Source organism: Spea bombifrons, chromosome 1, assembly GCF_027358695.1.
Source record: "Spea bombifrons isolate aSpeBom1 chromosome 1, aSpeBom1.2.pri, whole genome shotgun sequence".
Classification (NCBI taxonomy): Eukaryota; Metazoa; Chordata; class Amphibia; order Anura; family Pelobatidae; genus Spea; species Spea bombifrons.
In genome coordinates this window covers 145,331,318-145,357,757 of record NC_071087.1, presented here as the reverse complement: position 1 = coordinate 145,357,757, position 26,440 = coordinate 145,331,318, and the positions used below count along the sequence as shown (strand labels likewise).

The 26,440-nt window shown below is 42.1% G+C and overlaps 1 protein-coding gene across 2 annotated transcripts; it reads left to right on the top strand.

Annotated features, from left to right (window-relative positions):
• Positions 1-1,680: 1,680 nt before the first annotated feature.
• Positions 1,681-26,440, top strand: MTX3 (metaxin 3). Of its 2 annotated transcripts, XM_053447997.1 has the most exons (10): positions 1,681-1,819; positions 8,873-8,942; positions 10,790-10,866; positions 17,291-17,383; positions 18,029-18,211; positions 18,655-18,731; positions 19,794-19,951; positions 21,331-21,419; positions 23,296-23,451; positions 26,280-26,440. In XM_053447997.1, exons 1-9 carry the CDS (start codon positions 1,751-1,753, stop codon positions 23,398-23,400), a joined length of 921 nt encoding a protein of 306 aa, XP_053303972.1. In that variant the 5' UTR covers positions 1,681-1,750; the 3' UTR covers positions 23,401-23,451; positions 26,280-26,440. The 2 variants fall into 2 exon arrangements, with proteins under 2 accessions (XP_053303972.1, XP_053303973.1); XM_053447998.1 differs by lacking the exons at positions 21,331-21,419; positions 26,280-26,440 and having other exon boundaries at positions 23,296-23,445.

The window sequence follows — 26,440 nt, the reverse complement described above, 5'->3', positions numbered from 1 at the left end:
TCTCTGGAACTGTACACAATAATCTAGAGCCTGACCAGAGGCCTGCAAAGTGACAGAACCACCTCTTTCTTTCTGCTACTAAAGCCTCTCACTATATAACCCAGCACCCTTGCTTATTTAAACCCACTTTGTTACTCTGTCTCCCTATCTAAACATCTTCAGAAATAATTTCCCCCAAATCCCTAAATTCTGTTGTTGCCAACAGGGTCAATTCAAGGCTCAGGTGCGCCCTGGCCAAATTATATAATATTGTGCCCACCTCCCACCAATACCCAACTGTGTTTCCAACACATCCATGCTCATACACGCTTACACACCCAACCTCACACACACACACATCCATGCTCATACACACACTTACACATCAATGCTCATACAAGCTAACATATCCAGCCCCATACACACACACACACAAATCCACGCGGTACAAACATTTTTCTTTCTTCAAGAATCCCAAAAGAACATGGCTTGTGGCTGTAAACTGCCAATCTTGTCAAAGTGCTACTTGGGTCCCATGGACCCACTGACACCCATATAAGGGCCAGGTCTGGCAGGCCCCCTGTTGCTGGTGAGCCCTGGAAATGTGCCCATTTTGCCTGCTGATTAACGTGGCCCTGTTTGCCAACAGCACCCCTAATACTTTGCTTTGGATTTTTTTTTACGTCTAAAGGAGGCTTGGGCTGGATCATTGGCTAGATATGGCCAGCTGCACGCTACCTGAACATAAAAGCATCGCATGTGGCTGCGCATATCCAGCCGTCGGCCATACCTAGGTCAGCAGGCCTTAAAGCTCTAAAGCTGCTTCAACATCAGGGCCGGCCTTAGGGGTGTGCGACCTGTGCGGCTGCACAGGGCGCCATGGCAACAGGGGCGCCTGCCCGGGACTTAAATTAAAACATCAGGGTTTTTTTGTTTGTTTTTTGAACTTTCTATAACATCCTCCATGTTAAATAAAGTTTTTTTTAACTTTATTTAACATGGAGGATGTTAAGTAAAGTTAAAGCAAAAAAAACGTTGTTTTAATTTAAGTCCCGGGCAGGGGTGGCGAGTGGTTGCTCGTGAAGTTTTCAGCAACCGCTCGGTGCCCCTCACTCTCCACTGTGGTGCCGGCGTTTCATGCTGAGAGCCGTAAATTATTCTGGCGCTCAGCTGTGAAACGCGCACCACGGCAGAGCGGGAAGACGGACGCCTCCCGCTCCCACCGCAGGACTCCGGCAACAAGGTAAGGATAGGGAGAGGGGTTAGATAGTGAGAAGGGGAAGGAGTGGAGTAGATAGTGAGAAGGGGCAGAGGGGGGAGATTTTTTCCTTTCTTTTTTTGGGAGATGGGGGCGCCAGAGGAGTAGTCCGCACAGGGCACCAAAACACTTAAGGCCGGCTCTGTTCAACATCATAAGGAATGAATCAGCGTTCCACAGCACTTCCCTAAAATCGTCAATAAAGCGAATGTAACAGGCAGCAAATGCGTTACATTTATATAATTAAAACACATTATTTCTCTTTCGTGCCGACAGCCTGACACCGTTAACTCAACGCTGTGACAGCGACTGACTGCTCTACATGCTTTATATTAGCGACGTGGGCGTGACTGCAGCAGAAGGCGTAGGATGGTTAGTTGCCGCGGCCTGATTGACAGTGTGGGCGTGGTTTAGCCAGTCTCCCTGCGTCTCCTCCTCAGGAGCGTCTCAGGCAGGAAATTCCGGGCTGATGTGAGCCGCCAGCAGCCGGTTTGCCGCCGTCAGACCCCTGTGATGGAGCTCATGTGCTGGGGCGGTGACTGGGGGCTTCCCTCCGTGCACCCCGAGTGCTTGGTTGTGTTGGTAAGGAGCTGCACGATGGGATTCAGCACTTTCACTGCCCTCCGTTTAACCCTTAGCACGGCAGGTGTTGTGACGTAGTGCAAAGAAATGCGCTGCAACCTCCAGCCCCCTAAAGGTTAATTTCAGTACAGGCGGATGGGGCTGCGCAGGCAGGTAGTGCCCAGTATACCGACAGCCATCTGCAGCGTTAGGCACATCACACCGTGTCCGGTCAGTACCGCACCGGCCATATGTTGGCCCCTCTGGACTGGCATGCAGTGCGTGATCCTCATCCCACAGCCTCCCGCATGAAGTGTTAACAAGTGAAAGCATCTTGATCAGGTCACTCATTAGAAACTCCAAATAATGGCTGCCAGGTAATGCAAAGACAGCTTCAAATTACCGCCATTTGTAACTACAGTAAATTACATTCAGATGAGCCTCCTGCTAAGTGAACTCCTAGTGGCTGGCTGAGAGTAGTGAGATCTGTCCTCAGAAGATAGAATGTGTTTGCTGTCCATCCTTTTATAATAAATATCTAGAAGGAGTATATGGGGGTATTCCACGCACTGGTTTCCAGCATTGACCCCAATATGTGAATGTACCGGTACCGGGTACTTTCTGATGGCTGGAGTAACGATGGCTGGTTCATTCATTGGATTTGCTCCGGCAAGTGTTGCTGCGTCCTGTATTCTTTTACCTGTTACTCTTTTACATTGAATGTAATACCGTATATTGCTGTGCAATAAGATGGAGGAAGTCACATAACGCACTGTTTGATCAAACCGATGTACATCAGCGAGAAAATGACGGCCTCTATGATATATATATTTATATATATATATATATATATATAATCACACACATGTAAAATCATTTTAGTTGTAGATCTGCATCCGTTCTGCAGCCAGCCCCATTAAGGTTCTCTACCGTATTAAATCCCCCAGTAGCAGAAAGTGGTAATTCTGTAACTCCTTCTTACATGTTGTGTGTTTGGCTCATGTATGTGCTGTGGTGGGTTTAATAAAAGGAGTATACAGCGTGTTGGCTGCTGCGACGATGCTGCGATCTCCTTACCCTTTATGCTAATGATTGATTTTTTTTTTCTGGAGATCCTGTGATTATTGACGCGTAGATACGCACTTGGGCAGCTTAATCTGAGGACTGCTCCCTTTTATTAACGTGCCTTTGTACTTTAAAGAATGTCTTTAGAGTCAAAAGTTATTTTAAAAAAAAAAAAATCCTCACTGGGATTGATAGAGGCATCTTCTCGATCTGCCCTACCGTTTGGCAGCTGAAAGCGCTGTAGTTACTGCGTTGGTATCAGGTCTGGGTGATTTGTGTGACCTGTCTATGTGAAACTGCCCCCCGCCACGCTCTTGCCTGCCCTAAGGTATTTAGAAGCATACGGTGCTTTATTTCTGAATGCAGGAGGATACATTGGGGACGTGAATGTCTATGCATGCGCGGCGGGCCAGTTGGCTGGCTTTCTGAAGTCAAGAAGAAGGCCCAGTACAAAAAATCAGACATTTCAAAGGGAAATGCTTTATTCCGAAAGACAGGGGTCGGCCAATGTGATGCCTATCCCAATGCAGCACCTGCCGCGTGTATTAAAGCTGTCTCAGTGGGTTCATTGAATCGAGTGGCAAAAATGGCTTCCAAATGAGCAATAATTTCCTCTTTTTACCAAGTTGGGTAAGTTGCTTCGCAGCATGTTGGCATTTTCTTATCTCCCTTTCCATGCCTCTGAATGAAGAAGGCTACTTACTCTGGGACGCCAGCTGTGCCCAGCCTGTTAATACGCACTTTTGAATGGACCGGCGTTATTAAATAGTACAAATACATACTCTCACTGGCCACTTTATTAGGTACACCTTGCGTTCATTCTTTGTGATATCTTTTCTACAAGATGCTGGAATCATTCCTCAGAGATTTTGGTCCGTATGGACATGATGGCATCACCCAGTTGCTTCAGATTTGTCGGCTACACATCCATGATGCGAATCTCCCGTTCCACCACATCCCAAAGGTGCTCTACTGTTATGAGATCTGGTGACTGTGGAGGCCGTTGGAGTTCAGTGAACTCATTGTCATGTTCAAGAAACCAGTTTGAGATGATGTGAGCTTTGTGACATGGTGCATTATCCTGCTGGAAGAGGATGGGTACACTGTGGTCATAAAGGGATGATCATGGTCAGCAACAATATGTTTAAACTGTCACGTTTTAAACGATGCTCAATTGGTATTAAGGGGCCCAAAGTGTGTCAAGGAAATGTCCCCCACACCGTTGCACCACCACCAGCCTGAACCTTTTGATACAAGGCAGGATGGATCCATGCTTTCATGTTGTTTAGACCACAGTCTGACCCTGCCATCTGAATGTCGCAGCTGGAATCGAGAATCATCAGACCAGGCAACCGACTTCCAGTCTTCAATTGTCCAATTTTGGTGATTCTGTGCAAATTGTAGCCTCAGTTTCGTGTTCTTAGCTGACGAGTGGCACCCGGTGTGGTCTTCTGCTGCTGTAGCCCATCTGCTTCAAGGTTCCACATGTTGCGTTCAGAGAGAGTATTCTGCATACCTTGGTTGTAACGAGTGGTTATTTGAGTTACTGTTGCCTTTTCTGTTATTTTGGACCTGTCTGCCCATTCTCCTCTGACATCAACAAGGCATTTTCGTCCACACAACTGCCGCTCACTAGATATTTTCTCTTCTTCAGACCAATCTTTGCGAACCCTAGAGATGGTTGTGCGTGAAAATCCCAGTAGATCAGCAGTTTCTGAAATACTCAGACCAGCCCGTCTGGCACCAACAACCATGCCATGTTCAAAGTCACTTAAATCCCCTTTCTTCCCCCATCTGATGCTTGGTTTGAACTTCAGCAAGTTGTCTTAACCACGTCTACATGCCTAAATGCATTGAGTTGCTTCCATAGGATTGGCTGATTAGCTATTTGTGTTAATAAGCAATTGGAACAGGTGAACCTAATAAAGTGGCCAGTGAGTGTAAATAAGGCACAAAAGCTGTTGCCAGTTTTTGGTGGCTTGGTGTTCTCAGCAGAACAAGTGACCAGAAGCCTAGACTTGGATGAGGCTGAGGATGATGGGGCTTACACCAGACAATAGCTAGAGGAGGGTAGGTGTACATGCCTCTGTAACATACTTGTACCTCTTGGCTGCATGTGTCTTTGGCCTTATCGAAACCTTAGTGCTGCTTTTAGGATGTATACATCTAATCCATATAGTACCTATTTTGTGTGCTATAGCTTGGTTTTGTTTAACTATTTAATTTTTTTAACACATACCTGCCTCTTGGACAGATTTATACCAGAATTGAAATAGTAAATGAGTGACATAACCTGCCTTGTAACGAACAGGGTGCTGTTACCTGAGATGTTTTCCCTGTAGATCCAAATGTTCCCCCAACACGGCTTAAGAAGGAAGCATTTTGAATCTGGTAATCTTATCCTCGTATTCCGCTATCACATAGAAAGGACAAGAAAGTGATGTTTGCGGTCGGAGATCAGATGACCTCAATGACTTCATTATGCTTAGGAAGAGCTAGACGTTTTCTATGAATGTAGTTAAAGGCACCCTGCGGCCATCATGTGCCGGTAGTGATTGCGTTTTCGGCCAGGAACCAGTTATTCTCACCAGTGTCAGAAAAAACAAAAAACGACCCGGGATGTGGTACTCTACATGGACAAACTCATCAGAACCAGAGTAGAGATGCCGGTTTGTTAAGCTCGTTTGTGTGCGGTTACGATGGCTGACTCTGATTTGTTACAGCTTTTTACAGTAAACGCTGTCCAGATTTTTGGCTGTTGCTTTTTCTTAACGTTTCCCTTCGCAGGCTTCTACATTATTTCACACTTTCTGTATAACTTTGAATCGCAGACTATTGTGGCTTCTCAAAATCATTACCGCGTATTCCGGTTAATGTCTGTTTTGGGAAGTGATACTCAAATGCAATAAACGCAAAACAAGTCCCCGCACGCAGGGAAGAACGGAACACTTTGTATGGAAGTATGTTAATTGTTAAACCATAGAGAAGCTTATTGCTTAATGTCGTATTTTATGAGATCCCAAGAAAATGCTGTGAAGGTTGACTTGGTGGAAAGTCCATGTTTGTCTCGTTCTGATAAGTGTTTTCCTTTCCTTTGTTACATGTTGGTGGGAATATTTGCGGGGATGTTATAGAGCTGTAATGCCCCCATACCTGCCAACATTTCAAATGGCTAGAAGCAGGGTCTTCTCTGTTTAACCCTTTGACATTTTGCTATGTAACCCACTTACACAATTGCGGGATGGGTGATTGAATTTATTTTCACGATGTCATTTATAAACACATTTTTGATTATTTTTATGTATTCAGGTTGTTTCCAGAGCCCTTCTTAAATATTATTTATTGTATACAATGGCATCATACGTTATGTCCAGTACATAACAAGTAGAATAGAACATAGCAATTATATTACTAGGGCTCAGGATAATACATCGAGTCCTGTCATAGACCTTGAAATGTTTTCAGCTGGAATCTGCCAAAGTATTCCTGATTCAGTTGGGAATTTCCCCTCCTGATGCAGTATTAAAGCTTTGTGTGTAGCACATTGCATTAGGGCTGCAACTAACGATTATTTTAATAATCGATTAGTTGGCCGATTATTTTTTCGATTAATCGATTAATCGGATAAAAAAAATGAATGTAAAATTTTCATTTATTTAAAATAATTTACTAAACAAATGATGTTAAATACAAACAGCAGAATAAAAAAACTTTGATAATACATTTCTTGTCTTTATTTCCCAACCAGCCCCCCAATATATGCACATTTGAGCCCAGGCTTGCTACGCTGCCTCCCAGACATGCCATGCTGCCCCCCCACATATGCCACGCTGCCTACGACAGCACTCCACGCTGCCTCCCACATCTGCCACTCCACGCTGCCTCCCACATCTGCCACTCCACGCTGCCTCCCACATCTGCCACGCCACGCTGCCTCCCACATCTGCCACGCCACGCTGCCTCCCACATCTGCCACTCCACTCTACCCCCCACATGCCACTGTGCCTGATACGCCTTATACCCCCTGAAACACCACTCCATCCTCCCCAGACATGCCACACTGCCCTCCCCACATATGCCACGCCATGCTGCCTCCCACATCTGCCACTCCACAATGCCTCCCACATATGCCACGCTGCCTCCCACATCTGCCACTCCACGCTGCCTCCCACATCTGCCACTCCACGCTGCCTCCCACATCTGCCACGCCACGCTGCCTCCCACATATACCACTCCACGCTGCCTCCCACATCTGCCACGCCACGCTGCCTCCCACATCTGCCACTCCACTCTACCCCCCACATGCCACTGTGCCTGATACGCCTTATACCCCCTGAAACACCACTCCATCCTCCCCAGACATGCCACACTGCCCTCCCCACATATGCCACGCCATGCTGCCTCCCACATCTGCCACTCCACAATGCCTCCCACATATGCCACGCTGCCTCCCACATATGCCACGCTGCCTCCCACATCTGCCACTCCACGCTGCCTCCCACATCTGCCACTGTGCCCGATACGCCTTATATCCCCTGATACCCCACTCCATCCTCCCCAGACATGCCACCCTGCCTACCAGACATGCCACTTCTCTACCCCCAGATATGCCACTCTACCCCCAGATATGCCTTATACACCCTGATACACCACTCCGTCCTCCCCAGACATGCCACACTGCCCTCCCCACATATGCCTTATATACTGTATATGCCTTATACCCCCAGATATGTCACTTTACTGCCCCCAGGATTTAGATTCCCCTAAATTAACCCTAAACTCCCCATTAACCATAACTGCCCCTAAATTAACCCTTAACACCCCCTTAACCACAGCATCCCCTAAATTAACCCTAAAGACCCCATCAACCACAGCATCCCCTAAATTAACCCTAAACACACCATTAACCACAACTGCCTCAAATTAACCCCAAACACCCCATTAACCACAGCTGCTCCTAAATTAACCCTAAACACCCTATTAACATAACTGCCCCTAAATTAACCCTAAACACCCAATTAACCATAACTGCCCCTAAATTAACCCTAAACACCCCACTAACCATAACTGCCCCTAAATTAACCCCCACCTCCCCTAACTTTCAGTAGCCCAAATATATATATATATATATATATAACATATATATATACACATACATATATACACATATATATATACACATACATATATATATATACTTACAGTTAGATGAGTGTCACAGCCATGTGGTTCTGGCCTGGAGAAGGAAGGGGCGGGGCCAGTTGTCACAGTGATTACAGGGAGGGGGAGTAAGTAGGAGCTGCTGCTGTGAGACGGTGAGTCAGACTAAACGGATTATATAATGAGGGGGATTTTTCAGAGCGTTTGCTCTGAAAAAACCCTCATTTTATAATCGATAATAATCGATTCAACTAATCGATAATGAAATTCGTTGCCAACGAATTTCATTATCGATTATTATCGATTTTATCGATTAGTTGTTGCAGCCCTACATTGCATACTTGCCAACTTTCCTGGTCCAGTAGACTGGTGTTCCACTGGCTGTACATGCTTAGTGCCCATTTTGCCACAAAACAAGCTTTGTGTGCCGGGGAGTAGAATAAGTGAGACATGATATGAAGCCTGCAGGTGTGTGACGAGCACTGACACAGCACAGCGAGCCATGGGCCAGCCTGCAGTGTTGGACTCTCAAATGTCTTTCCAAACATGCGCGAGGATCCAAAAGTGGAACAGGAGGATGCGATTTTAGCTTATTTGGCTCCTAGCCCTCGCCCATCTATACATGTCAGATGATAATGTGGGCATATTTTGTACACTTTCCTTTGAACAAAATCATAACGAGCTATGATTTGTGGCCTCAAATTCTGGAAGATACTTCTCCTTCTCACAATTCTGATCCCGTTGCCTTTGTTTAGAGAGGGTGTGTTTCTGATCTTTGGGGTTTTATGTTTATAGTTGTGCTGCTTGTTCCATCTGCATATCCCTTACTTCATTTCATTTATTTTCTAGGCATATGCAAGGTTTGCTGGTGCTCCTCTGAAAGTAACCCCTGTTGATTATACATGGGCCGCTCCAAAAGGTAATATTTCATTAGCTCTAACAATTAAAATACTTAATACGTGTATCGGCTTGCAGTCATCCAGAACTTCTAGAAGTGGGAGTTGTAAGCTCACGCAATGCTGGCCCGGCAAGATATGTCATAAAAAACTGAGCCACACAAGAAATGTCTGCTTCTGTGGGGGATTATTGCTGGGTTTTATATCTGAAGTGATTTTTCATGGTTTTGGTGAAATAAGGGTAATAGGAAAATTGGGAAATCTCCCAGATTCGGCATGCAGTCTGTGCTTCTCCTTGTCAGGTTCTTCTTTCTTAAGGCAAGAGAAGTGGTACTTTGCCACACCCACCCCATGTTCCGCCTACTGCCTGCTAAGTTCCCTCCCACTAAAGGATCTCTGGGCCTGACTAGCCACACCCCTACCTAAAGCCACTCCCCCGAAGAGCAAGAGCTTTGCATAGCCTACTGGCTGGATATTTAGAATGAACAGCTCTTTGGACTGCTTTGGACTTAATTTATTTAAATAAAGTTCCCTGGTTTAGGTCATTTGAAATAAATACATTTATAATTACTTTTCTCCTTAGTAACTCACGAGTCTTTTTGTCCATTTATCTTGCTCATACTATTGCGTTCTGCTGATGATGTATGTGTTTAGGAAATATCGACGACAAGAAGGGTTTTGGTTTAATTAAGCCTTAAGCCGTACAGATTTCTTGCAATCACGGAAGATATTAACTTGAGAGGAACGGGTCGTTCAGAAACATTTCTGATTATTGGGTCGTTATTGGTTCCTTATGCTATATCTCACGATGTTCTGGTTAACGTTACACTTTAAGTATGCGTTTAGAAATTAACAGTAACTCCAAACACAATGGCATAGACATTACATAGTTAGGAAAGAACGCTGCTCTTGAGTTTTCTTAGGTGATAGGGGTTTTAAGGAATTGTGTGACCTTTTCCAGAAGCGAGGGGTCTGGTAATAAAACAAAGAACATCTCGATTCTTTTTTTTAATCCTGTGGTTTTCCCAGCAGATGTCCTGGACATTATCTTGGTTTATAATGGATAGACTGATTAAACTGTACAAGTATTCTGCTGCCCTTCTCACAGCTCCTGCTTTCTCCCCCCTCTTCTTGTGTTTATCAACTTCCTTATATTAGCTGATCCTAGATTTTATGTCCTTGGCACAGGGTAAATAACTTGTTCTGATTTTATTCATCCTGTCTGGCATATAGTTTGATTACATTACATTGCATGTGGAACCATCTGCGCCTCTCAACTACCCACCATCTACATAGGAAGAGACAAGGCAAACCGGGACCCTCTGTTATTGTGTGCCCTGCCCCCCATTAATAAAGTGGTGTTGAGCGGACTGCCGCTGGTGAGAGTAAAGCCCTCTTCACAGTTCCGAGTTTATTCGGACTCAACAGCAGCGGAAGACTGATCTTCTCTCCTTGATGAGTAGCGTTTGACTGTTATGTGTTTTTATATTGCCCGTAATACATAATATAAGTGGCACAAAGGTTCAACTTTAGAGCAACAAGTAAATCTTTTTTAAATATTGTTGCAAAAAGTAGCACGCTTCATGGGAAAAGTGTCACAAGCAATTTCCAACCTTTTTCTCTAGCTCTTAATGGCCGCAAACTGGCTACGGTTTTTGGATGTCTCAGTTGGGTGCAGGCATCTAAACTAAAAACTCGTTGAACTGCTTTTCAGGCAGCAATGCTTCAAATTTCCTCCTCCCGACAACTGGATTCACGCAGCTGTGTGTTACGGGAAAACGGATACATGTCTGACTTCTTGTTTGAGTTGACTGCTAATCAGATGATCTGAATTCTAGCTTTTGGTTCTAAGGCTTCGTGTCTCTTGCAGGTGCTCTGCCGGTTTTGGTGTCGGATGGCAAAGTGGTAACCCAGCCTGGCAATATCTTAAGCTTTTTAAGGAAGCAGGTGAGTCTCTGTTACTGTGATGGACTGCACTGTTACACGGTCACACTTGACACTTCAAGCAGGTCCCACACATTGTTTATATACCCCAGCTTATATGTATAACATGTTAATCCGGCATGTCAGGATTCAACTCCTGTGCGCTTTCCGGGCATACTCATGCCATACATTTTTAACCAGGCATACATTTTTATTTGTACATGACTTCACAAAGCCTGCTGAATGGCCATCTCCTGGAGCAGATATACATACAGAACTGTTACCAGCATGCAAAATAATGGTGCAGCAGCAACAAGGTAACATCATCCAAAGAAGATACACATATTTTTCATGAAACATGATTAGCATACTTTGTAATTCAGGGAGTGATCTTGAAAGGACAAGCCTAATCTGGTTGCGTTTATTATCTTGCCATATACCAGTATGTACACACTTCATTGAATATACTGATTACTCAAATGGTATCTCTCCTATTAAATGTATTTTAGGCCTGATGCCTAGTAGAGTCATTAATATACAAACTATTTGTGGAGAAGCCTGCCATAAAGATCCATATAAACCTGTGATATATTCACAATTGATGGCTCTATATATAGGCTTTGACCTTCACATAAAATGTTTTGTGATATGCTGTAAGAAGCAACAGAACACTTGGGACACGACGTACATGGTTTATCCATTTGTTCTGCATGGAAATTTACCAATATCAGGCTGTTAATATGGTGAATGAATTAGCTTCTAGTATTCATGTTGTGGGGTTTAGTCACTAAAGCAGGATTTGGCAAATACATTTGCAGGAGATCTGCAGCTGTGACTCACTGACTTCACATTAAATTATGAAGGGCCAGCCCTGGAGAGCTTTTCTTGCCAGAAGTATTTGGTTAGCCTTTCACAAATCATAGTTAAATCAGTGGGTTTTTTTAAAAGTCACCAATTGCATTATGCATTATGCAGGGCCAGCACACTCCCTCTCTTTTACAGGAAAACTTGCCAGGCTCGCCCCTTCATTATGCATAATAAAATTGGAACGTTGTAACAGCTGTCGTCTTTAAAGAATTTCAAAGGCTTCTGTACTTTCATGGGTTCAACATTATATACGGTATATATCTGCTTATGTTGCTCTTCTGTCCTTGTCCAATTATGTATGTGTCACTGAATGAAGCATTTCAACACACATATAAGCAGAAAATATTTCATTCACGTCTTTTCTTTCTGTAATATTTTATTGGGTGTGACTTGTACATTTTGGGATAGGCTACTGCCAAGTACATTGCCTTCTAAGGGCCAAGGAAGAGAACAAAATAATGGGAATTATTTCCTTCAATTTTTTTTTTTGCGCTATAGGCAGGTTTGGCATATCAAACTGTTCCAGGTTGTGTGTTTGGTTTGGTATGATCCACGATCCCTTTTTTCCCTTCTTTTCTTTTTTTTTCCTCGCCATGTATTTTGTGTCAGAATGGGATAGAGAAAACCTAAACTAATAGTGATCTGGATTCTTGTATAATTAGCCCTAGTGTAGGTTGAATGGGTTAGTTAGACATGATTTAGTGCCGTAGGTCCCGTTGATGTGAGGCAGTAGGGAGTTGTATAAAATTATTTGAAGGCCTCGTGGTCCAACATGAACAGCTCTGGTGAATTCAGAAGGCTGAAGAGGTACGTCCTGTGATAAGTTCAATCGAAGAAAAATAAATAGAAAAAAGCAGCACATCGTTTACTGAAAAATATTACCTGCGGTAACTAAAAATTGTTTATTTTAGTTGGGAAGATATTACAATGTAATGTACCGTATTTGCTCGATTATAAGACGACCCTGATTATAAGACGACCCCCCAAAATCTGAATATTAATTTAGGAAAAAAAGAAAATGCCTGAATATAAGACGACCCTATAGAAAAAAAGTTTTACCAGTAAATGTTAATTCATGTAAACTATTACATTTTTTAATAAAAGCTATGATTGAGAACAATATTTTTTTGTTTTTATTTCCTTGTATTTTCCAACCTGCCCCCCAGTTAGGCCCATCTGCCCCCAGGCTTGCCACTCCAATATGGCACTGTGGCCCATGATATGCCTTTTAACCCTCTATATGCCACTGTGCCCCATGATATGCCTTTTAACCCCCTATGTGCCACTCTGCCTCCAGAAATGCCTTATACCCTTATATCCCATTCTGGCATTTAGGGGGTTAAAATGCATATTATGGGGCAGAGTGGCATATAGGGAGGTATAAGGCATTTCAGGAGGCAGAGTGGCGTTAAGGGGGTTAAAAGGCATTTCACAGAGCACTTTGCCTCCAGAAATGCCCTATGCCCCCAGAAATGCCCTATGCCCCCATTTAACACCCCACACACACACTTACCGGCGCTTCCAATTTCCTGTTGTATTGCCGGGGCAGCGGGTTGACGTCTAAGCGATTTCGCTGCAGCCGGAAGGAGGTGGAGTTGGCAGCGGGGGTTTGTCTGCGTCCATCGCGCAGACCTTCCCCGGCTGTCAGAGATCAGAGTTCCCCGCACCATTGCGGCACCGGTGCGGGGAACTCTGATCTCCGACAGTCGGGGAAGGTCTGCGCGATGGACGCAGACAACCCCCGCTGCTAGCCACACCTCCTTCTGGCTGCAGCGTAAGTTGTCTACGCGGATCGCGTAGACGTCAACCCGCTGCCCCGGCAATACAGCAGGAAATTGGAATCACCGGTAAGTGTGTGTGTGGGGGGGGGTGTTAAATGGGGGGGGGGAAGACAGAAGGATCCAGGTCCCCTGCAGTGGTGCGGGGGATCTTAATCTTAGTCTCATAGTCAGACCTCTATTTGAGGTCTGATTATAAGACGACCCCGATTAGAAGACGAGGGGTATTTTTCAGAGCGTTTGCTCTGAAAAAAACCTTGTCTGATAATCGAGCAAATACGGTAATTTGGATGTCACTAAGAATACAGATCTGCTGTTGGGTATCTTGGCTTCTGAGGGACATTGTCACACATTATTGATGATTTCGGGTCATAGAAGGGCTGGCAGGGGGGCAATTGCCCCATGGGCTGCCCAGAAGACTTTTTATATATGTATATTTTCAATTCCACATGTTACCACCTGGGTGTATGCGGTAGAAATTACGTGATTTCTGTGCTCCTTTGAGGTTTTATCTCCTATATATTCTGTAAACGTATTTTGGACAGGGCAGGATAACCGAGCGTGTCGCCTGGCGAATGTATTTTTGTATGTTTAGTTACTGGCCATTTTGGTGCCAGTTCCTCCCTGTCAGAGGTACAGAATAATACATATCGTTAAGGGGGCACTTTAACGTTCTGCTGTGCAGTAGGGGCAGGTAGGACACCCGGCCCTGTATCTAGCGAGTGCTCCCTTTCTGCTTCTAGAGTTGGCCAGGCGTTGGAGGACAGAACTACATATAAAGCTATTGTATGGGAAATATATTGTCAGTAATTCATATTCGGCAAGGGAGTTCTCCTGCCATTTGGTTATTTGTCATCAGGAATTATTTAGATATTAAATAACAAAACCCCTCATAAGATAATTCTCTAGTGTGTTACAATATAACCTTATCTGGATGAAGTGTTAGCAGCCCTTTGTTATTGGAATGTTTATTAAATGACCCCAGTTTACGAAGACTCCTTCCGTATGCAAATCAGATGTGAGTGAAAGGTGTTATTTTAATGATTTAAGAGTGAGAATGCTTACACTTCCCAAATGTAACTGACTTCTGTTGTTTTAGCATGTAGGAAAGACATGAATATAGTTACTATTTGGATTTCTTAAAAATCTGCTGTGCTGGTGTTCCCTTCAACCTACTGAGTTTTTGGAATTTGCGGCACTTAATTTTTGGAGTGAGAAAAGTAGAGTCTCATTTTGCAAACCACATCAAATCAGGATCAAAGCAAAATGGAAGCAAAAGGCAAACGTTTACGTCAATAGGAAACCTGAACATAATCTCCGTCAATAGAATAACATTCAGCTCCTCAATGCTGTACAACCCACGGGAGACCACTGGATTGCAGGGAGCTTTTTAAAAACAATAGTAAACTCATGATTTATATCAATTAATGTAGTTAAGATTGTGTCTTCTTACATAAGAGAGATCATATATGTATATCTGAGTAAGAAAGAGGAAAAACATTAAACATTATAGTATCAAAAAGGCTGCAAAAGGCGGTACATTTGAAATGTTCAAAGGCAGAGGTGGTCAATTTGGTCAACTTTAGCCTGATCTAACCCAGATCTTAAATCAACTGCATAAGCATGAAGCCCATTCCAGCTCCTGCCCCTTCAGAACACGCTGGCATCAAGCCCGTGGTGGCCAGACCAGCATTAGACATGAGATATGCAAGTTTTGGAGATTCTGAGAACTGTCGGCTTAGATATTCACTTTTTCTGTGGCCAGATGAAAATCCTCGTCAATGGGTCCTTTCATCGTGGTGGACCCTGTTAAGGTCAAAAAACATTGACATCTGTTTGAGGGCTGAGGGCTGAGCTCCAGAAGCATCAGTGTTGAATTTAGTGGTTGCCCAACTGGAAGCTGGACATACACGCGTATATACATAAACTAGTGTTCAGACGTTTGGGGTCACTTAGAAATTTCCTTGTTTTTCAAAGAAAAGCATTTTGGAAACGGATGAGAAATACAGTGTAGATGTTAATGTAATGTCAATGACTATTGTAGCTGGAAACGGCACAGAGAACCTTTATCACTCCCATCACTCCTGTGTTCGCTAATCCAAGTTTAAAAGGCTAATCGATCTTAGAAAACCTTTTTGCAATTATGCTATATTATAAAAAAAAATATATAAAACGGTGAACGTTCCACTAGATAAGGATGTGGTGCCCTTAAAGTCATTAAGGCTATTTGGTCCCTTAAGATGATCTCCAGTCAGACCATGTGCCATTGGCAAAAGTAAAAAAAAATGATTAATATGTAAAATTTTATTTAATTGCAAAATAGCTAGCTTAATGCAGTAGGTGACAAATTTGGTTTGGCTCTAGGAGCCAGCAAAAAATGTACGAGTCGGCTTTTTTGTTTCCCGATCATATTTTTATTTTCATATATTAGCACCAAGTCAACAGTTAAAGGATGTTTATTGGGGCAAAAATACATAAAATACACCTTCAGCACTGCACCACTTTGTACAGTACCATGGTTAACCCCTTCATGACAGTGTATTTTGCACCTGAAGGACTCAAGCTTGTATGTTTCACAATTATTCCTCTTTTGAGTTTCACATTAAACCATATTCATGCTAATATTTAAAACATTGAAATCTGTTTAGTCCCCCCCCCCCCCCCCCCCCCACACACACACACACACACACACACACACACACACACACACACACACGTTTTCTCAGTTTTCAACAATTTGGCTGCAGATCTTTCTCAGGTATTTATGGAGCCTTCTGTGGAAGCTGATAGAAGATCTCACTTTCCAAAGAACCCCTACTAAAGTATGCTTCCCATAATAATAGGAAAGCTAACAAAAACACGATCAGAAGCTAAATCACACAAAAACAAAGACTATTTACCAACACACATTCACAAAATAATGAAAACACTTTTATCTGCTCTGTTTCTAGATGACTGCTTCATCCATTATAAATTGGGGCATGTATCTGTAATATCATACGCTCACGTACACACGTTAACACTAATGCACGCAGTCTAACACTATATGCTGACATACACACTCATGCTAGTGCCATACTGTAACATACACAACACCACACTCACACCCACTCCCACACTATACTTATGCACAAATACACACTGACTCTACCCTTTATACACACACACACACACACACACACACAGTACCTTACTCCAGCACCATACATACAGTATATTAACATAAACGCTGTCTCTGAAGCTACAGCACACACACTCACATCTACTGAGGCTACAGCACACGCTCACATACACCGCTCCCCATCTTACCTCATAGAAAACAGCTACTTAGCGCCGTTGTTAATCCGGCACTTTATGCTTTCCCGCGTGGCAGCTGTGAGGCGTGACACGATGGTAGCCTTTGCAAGTTTTTACCCCCTTGTCCTGCAAAACTCTGGAAGTGGTTTCTATTCACCATGTCGACTTGGTGCCCGGGAGTATGAGGGTTTTGTTGTTGATTGTTGTTTGTAGATCATTATTCTCTACCGCTTTTACTGGGAGGCTGTTTCCTAATATCTATCTGTAGCGCTGAACAATATATCAATCTTTTCCTTTAATCCTTGCCTGCCATTAACTATTAAATGTCCCCCCGTTTCCCTGGATGTACGGGATCTGTAGAATGGTATAACTTTCATCCTTAGGTGCTGTCTTTAAGAAGCAAAATATTACACAGCAGATTTGTCTTCTACAAAATGCCGCTCCTTTACTACTGGTATAGATATAGAAAATGTTCTCCATCACTCATATTCTATTGGTTTTTACAGAAATATAATGCAGATTATGTGTTATCAGCAAAGGAAGGGTCTGACACCCTGGCATATATCGCGCTGATTGAGGAGAATATCCTTCCTGCCCTGGTATGTATGAAGTTTCTATTCTGAGAAAGAGCTTTTTTTATTTAAGATACATTTAGTAAAGACTTGCCCTTTTACTTTGGCTCCTGTTCTCTGGGGAAAGAAATGGGGGTGTCCTTTCATCCATTTTAAGGAAATTTGATGTGCAAATACCTCTTTTCATTTGGTTAAAATACACAGAAACTTCATAGTGAAGACCTTGGCAGTGTGCAGAAAATGAATTCGTTGTTCAGGTTATTCTTAGCCGTAGCTGCTTTTTGGAATCAACCTACTACTTCTGGACCAGCTGCTCCCCATAATGGCCACTGCCCATGAATCTTGCTACTTAACGAGACAAAAGTATATATTTATTGATTTATCTAGTGTCCTCGTATTCGGTAGCACTGTACAATGCACCATGGGTCCCTTTTAAGATCTGCGTGTGATTCTGTCTCTTCTGTTTCGTGTGGCATGTTAGAAGTTGGGCAATGATTCCTAAGGGTTTCTGTGAAGACCCTGAATGTTTAGGGTTTCCTATCTATGCTAGAGTCTGTCTAGAATATAGACTGCGAACAAGCCTGTTACTACTTATCGGTGTGCGTATCGGTCTAGTTTTCCCTAACTTAGCCTGGTATATATGTACTTTTTTTTTTCTTCTCCACACCACAGTTACACGCATTTTGGGTTGACACAGAAAATTACTCCAATGTGATCCGTCCCTGGTACGCTGCCCGAACCCCTTTCCCGCTGAGTTTCTTCTTGCCTGGGAAGATGTCTCGCGAAGCATTGAACAGAATAATGCTCACCAAAGGCCGTCCGCCATTATACAGCCTGACTGAAGTGGAAGCTCAGGTAACACGGGTTATTCTTCATACAGACACCTCGTGTTTAAGGCGTGATCCTCTGCACTGTATGTAAAACCTGTCCTAGTAGACGTTGATAAGCCTTAGTCTTGACCCATGTAAGGCTTTTTTCTACAGTGGAATTTGTCATTCTTTTTATCGGACACTGCTATGTAGACCTAGTATCTAATTATTTTTTTCCAGCAATACTTACTCTAGACTAAATATTTAATTTAGAACAAAAACATAAAAGCGTGACAGGACTGTCAAATCTCTCTTGTAATATTTGATCGTATCTGTAAATACCCATTATTGACGAATATAATACATTGATTTGGGAGTTATAACATGTCACAATGTGGTGGGTTTTTTTTTTTGGTTTTATTTTACTATTCATTCTTGATGATGAACCAACACATATATGTTGTCACTGCCATTCACTTTTATTGATAGGTTTATAAAGAAGCCAAAGAATGTCTCAATCTTCTGTCCAATCGATTGGCATCATCACAGTTCTTTTTTGGAGACACGTGAGTTGTAAAAATAATAATGAAATGCAGTACATTAAAACAATAGAAGTAGAATACTTCATCTGTCTTTCCGTAGCAGGAAGGAGTCGGGGTCGGGGTTGCAGATTTTCAGTTGACTTCTTGATATTCTGCGTTGATTTGATAATTTAGCTTGTTATTAGGTAGCTCACTTATTAGTATGTCAGGATTGAAGCTCATGCCTTACTCCTCGTGCCAAGTAGTGCGGTTTTATAGCTTCTCACGGAGTCCAATGATGGTGTGATAAATAAATGGGCACGCTTAAAAAGGAGATGGCTAAGATAGACGTGTAGCTAGAGGCACCTTTCCAGTGAATGCATGCACACCATTCATACTGACCTCATCGTTTTATATAACTTTTTTCACTTTTCAGTCTACATATTACTTATTACAAATGAATTTGGTTCTTTATAGCTTTATCCTATAAAAAAGGAAATGCCTGGTGTTGGTTGAAGGTGGTGTAATAATCTAATTAGTATCATTATTACCCAGGTTCAGTTGAAGTGTGCATGTGAAAGATAAATGAAGGTTGTCTAAAAATAGCCAGTATAAGATTAAGATTGGGTTAGGCGAGTCCTTTTTAAAATATGGGAGAAAAAAATCAAGAATTTAAGAATCTCTGAAAGGGAGACCCCAGCACTTTAATGCATATGATAGATGCTTGGTTTGTTTTGCAAATGCATGGGAGTATTCTGCATAATCCCCTCAAATGCATTTATCCCTTCGCCTATCCACCCTCCAGGTAAATGCTCTACAGGTAATGTACTCTCTTCCAGCCAGCTCCAGCGCTGGCTCTGCTGCAGGGATCTGGGTGGCCCTTTGTACACGTGTGTAAAATATTCCCACTGATTTCCAATTGACTTTACTGCGACTGATAGAATGCCGGGTTAGGGTTACTCAGAGCTCTTCAATGTGCGTTCTTCTATAGAAGGGGTGTCGGGGACATAAGTCCCTTTTAAATATGGTTTCTTGCTTTTCGGATTCTTGTGATATTTAGAGCAGAAACGATTCATTTTTTTAAAAATTTTATTTTATTTTTTACAGGCCCACGTCCTTGGATGCCTTTGTATTTGGATTTCTTGCTCCTCTTTACAAAGTCCACCTTCCCAAAGTAAATTTACAAGAACACTTGAAGCAGCTTACTAACTTGTGTCAATTCATTGACAACATTCTTAGCCGCTATTTCACGGCGCACACAACAGGTATGCACAACGTGATCCATGAATTAAATAGTTAATACCTACATTGTGTGCATGAGAGCTTTTAAAACTAAGCCTTACCTGGATAGCTGCGATCCGCAGTGGCACTAACATTTTAAGAAGCTGCTTATGGCCCCTTGGTCTAAGGGACCCTCTCAAGAGATGTGGGGGGCTGTTAAACAGAATCCTCCTAAAGTTGTATCTTTTTCTTTAAAATAAAAACTGTAATGTTTATTCCTTTGTTTATTTAGTAATATAACTTTAAGCATGGAAATGAGAGAGCCTGAAATATAATTGGGGGAAAAAAAACTTCCAGACTTCCAGACCCAGGAGGCACACAATTTTTATAATTAGTACGACTACGTTTCTAAGGCAAATGTTGCAGTGTAACAATTGTGTCAAACCCTCATCCAACCCAAAATGAATCGCGGTCTCCCAAAAAAAACTTGGGGGAACGTATGCTTTCTGCACGGGCTCTGTAGCACAAAGGGAGCAGAACTCCAGTAGAAGTCGATATAAGTAGTGATCTGATCCATTGTATTCTAGCCGAACATTGATGTTTAACTTGGATACACAGAAATAAACCTTCAGCTTCCATTGGCTCCAGTTGGACCGCTACAGAGAGAGTGCAGCCAGCATTATACTTACTGGTTTCAGTAGCCGCAGCTATGGGAAGTAAAGAAAGTCTGCTCTAACTTGCATGTAATAACTAAATCAGGGCTTGACAATTTTTTTTAAATCTAGGAGCCGGCTAAAAAAGTTAGGAGCTAGGACTTTTTTTGCCCCAGCACTCACACTTTGCCCCAGCACTTTGCCCACACTAAAAAGCACCAGTGCATACTTTTAATTACCATTAATTAATCCCATTAATTAACTCTGTCCCCAGTTTCCATAGGCATCTTTGTCACTAAATAGCTACCCATAGTCCCATGGCCTATGGGAAATTGGGGACAGAGTTTGCCTTTGCCCCCAGTCTCCCATAGGCATCTTTGTCCCAGCCTCCCACTGCCAAGCATGCCCCCAGTTACTTCCACTTACCTGACCCCGATGTGCACTCTGTTGGATTCATTCCCGCTGCTGCTGCCGGTGGCTCCACCCATCCTCCTCACTGAACGGGGCTGGCACCGCCCACAAAGCTCATTTGCGCGGTGCCGGCTGACTCACTTCTATTTTGAATCGACAGGGCTGGCGTACTTTTAGCATGTATTCATGTGACATAAAATAAATACATTCATAGGCTTTAAATCTCTTCCTTGCTAAAGCTTTAGCTCTGCCTGTATTTTAACAAGTGTGTTTTGTACCGTCTGTTCTAACCGTCTCACTTCTTGTTAACCACAATTCTGCTTTCTCTGCTTTCACCTGTCTTTATCTTGGCTGTATAGACCCATCTCCTGCTTGCCAAGAAGCCTTAGATGCCAATCTGCAGAAACTCACACAGCTTGTAACCAAGGAGTCCAACCTAATAGAAAAGGTCATTAGTGCTCTTTAATATGTTTTCTAATCACTAATCCATATACAGAGGAAATATTAAAGTAAACCTGTTATTTAATCTGGAGTTCCGCACCTTATTTCCAACCAAAGTGCTGTGAGCTTGGTGTGATCACGTATTCTCTTCTGTCCTCCACCACCGAATGCCAACCTTCCTTGTAACAAGCGTCTGGTATAGCAATTATGGCTACTAAATATCATTTCTGGAATTGAAGTAACCCCCTGGTGCGAGCGCCCGTAGTGACCATGTCCCACAGCCGCGCAGGTATACACAATGTGTATTTTTTATCACTTATCCTTATTGCAGATAAGTTTGTATGGAAGCGGTGTTCTTGCCAAGTAACTTGCCTGACTGAAAACAAGTCCTGAGATGAATGCGGATGAAACATACCAGAAACAATCCCTCCACGTCTGTTAAGGCTATTGTAGCTAAGCCACAATTACCCATAAGAAGTTATCTGGTATATGATTCCAGTTTTCCTGGAACTAAAGCTTTATAAAGGACACAACAATAAACCGTATTTGTTGGAGCGTCTTCCGTTATTGCGCAAGCCCCGTGGGTGCTTTCTTAGCTGTGTATCCACTGGTTTGGGTATACGCTAATGGAGATATAAACATGGCAAGACCTCTTACTCTTGTACGTGTGATGTGATTTATTCAGCAACGTCAATCTGAACAAAGCTTTCTTTGTACAGATCTGGCATGTTGTGTTGATTATATTTGAAAGAAGTCATATTTTCCAGTAGAACAAACAATACCCGTGTTTAAGCCGTTATTCTGCTTTTGGAAGAATAACTTCAGCTCCTTGACATGTGGCTGTCCTTTTTATATTGAGCTTGGTTGTTTTTAAAGATATCTTGGAAGTGTTTTGTGGGGCTCTCTGGCATCTTAGCGCTATTGTTCAAATGTTTGTTTTTTGTTGAATCCATAGCGCATGTTTAGAAGCGGATGGGGTGAGGATCCCTCTAACCATTCTTAAATGTTATTAAGACATCATAATTAAGAACAAGCTGGCGATACTTTTAGCCCATTGGTGTGTGTGTTTGAAATGGTTGACGCATTCTGTTTAATCCCTCATGAGAGAATTTCGATCCAGAGATGTGTATCTTCTTACAGACCCCTGAAGAATCCACTTTTATAATAGGCCTTCAAACTGTTTGTCCCTTTTTGTTTTAACAGCTGGTAGTTTATTGGTGTTTTTACAGGCTTTCAATGTAAGCCAGTCTGTGGCCTCCATACAAGTGATGGATTCGTTGATGGCACTGCTAGGTAGTGGGTACAGATCTGTGTTATGACTCTTCATTTGTAAAGTGGAAAGGGAACAGAAATATTTCCCGCTTGAAGGACGATGGAGGATGATCTATGCAATATTCTGCAGTTTATATTCGCAAGCTGGTGCTCTGAGAACTTCTTGGGAAGGAAAGCTATGGAGAAGCTTCCAGGTTGATATGGTGATACGAGGCAGAGTTACTACATTGCGAATGGGGCATGTAATATTGTAACATCAGCCCCTTTAATTAACTTTGTGAATACTACTTTTAGAGTAAGGAAATGCATAATCCAAATGAATGCGAGTACAGAGTGGGCCCTTGATGGTTTTAAAGACATGGCTAAAATCTCATAACAAGCACACTTCATCTGACTCTTCACTCACTCTAGTTCCTGACCGTTATTCTTTCCTCAATGTATTTGTGGAGCCGTACCCCCAGAGACAGACACTAAAGAAATGATCCCTAGCCTAGAGAGAGGTGAAAACCAATGCATAAACCAAATCCCAGGACAGTTTTGATGTCATTTGTTCCTAATGATTTATACAGCTGTATACATATGTTGCTAAAGTTGGAATGTGTTATTTACAGATGGACGACAATCTTCGTAAGAGCCCGCAAAACCGTCCCCGGAAATTAACCGCATTAAAGCAAGCCAGTGAGACGGGGAACTCGGCCGAGCACATCACACCCTGACACCTCCGCTTTCTTGCTTTTGCTGATAAATGTCGATAACTAGAATGTACGGTACGTTCAGACATACCAATGCTAAAGGGAGTTCTCTTCTGAAAGATTGTGCTTTCTGTATTGGTGTGATGATGATGACCTCATGAGTGATATGCAATGCCAACGTAAAAAAATGGTATTGGCAGAATGGAGTAAGGGCACATGGCTCAGTATGGATTCTGAGCAGTTAATATGATTGCACCGAGAGCTTAGCTAGTTTAATGTTATATATAATATTAAACCGGAAACAAAAAAACACCAATAAATGATTTCCTATTTTTATAACAAATATACATTTTGTGAAATACGCCAGACATTATAATATATATATATATCCTCAAAAGGTAATGTGGTTCAGAGAACAAACACATATTACTGTTAGGTTCAAGTGTTCTGTAATAATTTGAACCAACATTAATAAGTATATATATAGTATTCCCAGCATCTGTAATAATATTGAAGTATCGTGCATTATTTATATAATAACGGTTTATTAAATTCTGATAACGCTCCACAATTTTTAGCATTTACAGAAAAGCATATACAGTATTTAATATAAATGTTAACATTATTGTATTATGCATGCAGTTACACGCTTATGCTTTATATATAACTGTGTTTTATTTTACTGTAGTCTTTATAGTGCTATATTAATACAAACTCTACTAAAACCCAAAAAGGTTAGAAAAAAAGAAAATCCGAATCTCAGGTATGCAGGCACAAATTTACCATAATTTCTTTGGGTAAAAAAATTAAGTACATGTTCCAGGTAGCGTCACTCACACTCACTTATATGTTCTCACAAGGACTGTACACATATGCAAGCTCACTCCATACATCATGCACAGATCTACACTTCGGACACGCTCCCAGCTTACCTACCTTTTTGGAGGCTCTCGTCTCATCTCCTGCTCCCTTCGCTGCATGCTAAGTGCGAGAGCTGGGATATGACATCATCACTCCGCGACTGAGAGAAAGCAGATTGAGAGGCTTTGCTGGTGGGTGGGGGGACAGATGCAGGCAGCATGTAAAGATGTTTTTTTGTTTTTGTCCCCACCTCCCATTAATCTTGCATGATATGTGCCCCCCTTATCAAGACACTTAAAAAGAGGGTAAATGGTGCGTATTATACCTGAGATTGTAAAACATTGTGTCTGGTTAGAAAGTCCCCACATTTTCTTTTTAACCACTTGACCTCATTCAGGTTGAAGGTATGTTGTTGCGCAGATGGGTCTCGGCAAGATGTAATTCTGTACCTGACAACATGGAGCAGATGCCAGGGCTCCCTAATGCCACAGCAGCGATTGGATCCCCTAACCCCAGGTGTCACTCCTGCCATAATACTTTTATTTCTGCGCCCCTTGAACGGTTTCCTTCTCTTCCCCTTTTATAGATTGTTGCTCCTTTATAATAAGTTACAGACTTCGTTGTCCAGATGGAATGTCTGCATCTACACGGTAAAGCTGTTGATGTTTGTGTTCTGCGTCACAGCATACCTTGTAAATGAAATCTATGTCTAGTCTATGAATAAACTCAATCGAACCCTGCCTCTAGAGGCCAAAGCAGCTGGAGTCGTATGTCCCCTGTGTCTGCAGGGCTAACCGATTCAGTGTAGTGATGCTCACAGCAAAAGTGATGTTACAATAAAACAATGTTTGAAAGCCAGAAATTCTGTTTGATGCCAACACCAAAGGATCACCGGCGAGAGCAGTACAAACACTACAAACTCTGTCCCTTCTGCGTATCTGAAGTTGTGAGCAGTCCTAACCTAACAAGGTACCGGTCAGGATATCCAGTGGTCAGGGTTTTCTTGACCAAAGTGGACCATTGTCTTTCATTATTGAGGTTGATGGTTAGCGCTAAACATTAGTTCAGCCAGGGCTATTTTGCAGTTTAGTGGTTCCATAATATAGATTATTCTATATAAGGGAGCATATCTATAGGCCAATGGGATGACAAATTGCTTTATTCTTATATTATTCTTATAAAAAAAAAAATTAATAACATTACAAAATGAAAGCTGTGTTCTTGGAAGCCTGAAATTTAATTATTTATTTAATAAGTGATTACAATCTCAAAAGCCACCAAGTGATTTTTATATGCTTTATGTAATAAATGTCTGAACAATAAATTTTGATATTTGTGATATTTACTTTTGCAGTACAGATTATATTATTTTGTGTATAAATGTCTTTTGCGGATAGTAGCATTACTTGCTTGTGTATATGCTTAAACTAAAATATATCCTGAAATGGTATTTGTTAAACGGTATAAAATCCAAGACTAGATTGGGTTCCCGTTACTGGACGTACCTCGATGAAGCCCGCAAATCCCGATGGACGTACTCCCACTTGGCTTCCTGAGGAAGATTGTTTAACCTGATGAAACGCTGTATTGTTTAATTGCAAAAAATTGCTTCTACAAAAGCTACTTTATTTTCCCATTAGCCATCAGGGGAAAATGTGGTTTGCAAATCAGTTTTTTTTTGTTGGTGCCAAATATCATATATATAATTTTAATAATCGCAGAAGATCATGAGGAGCATGCAGTTGTTTGTTCATTACTGTGGTGTCTGCATCTTCTAAAGAAGATCTAAGCTTACCCTACACAATGTATAGTTCATATGAGGGAATCAGATTAAACTATGCATTATTCGGGACCATTTTAGGCCTTCTTGCAAAACACATTAGCCAGGGTTGGCCCTTCATAATGCATAATGATATGACATGCAGAATCGTTCTACTCCATATCCTGAAGCACAATTTAACTAATACGATATACAAATGGTTGGTAAAGATCAATACTATTCAAACACTAAAATGTGCTTCCCATCTGGTTTTCTTCGACAGGTGGAAATGTCATTAGCTGTCTGGGTGTTTAGGGTTCATATGAGAAGCACAAAAAGTCCCTGATGCAAATTTTGAAATTCCTTGTATCTTGCATAAGAACATAAAATTACAGAAACCTGAAAAAACAATTGAACTATGCAAATAAACGATATACTGATTTA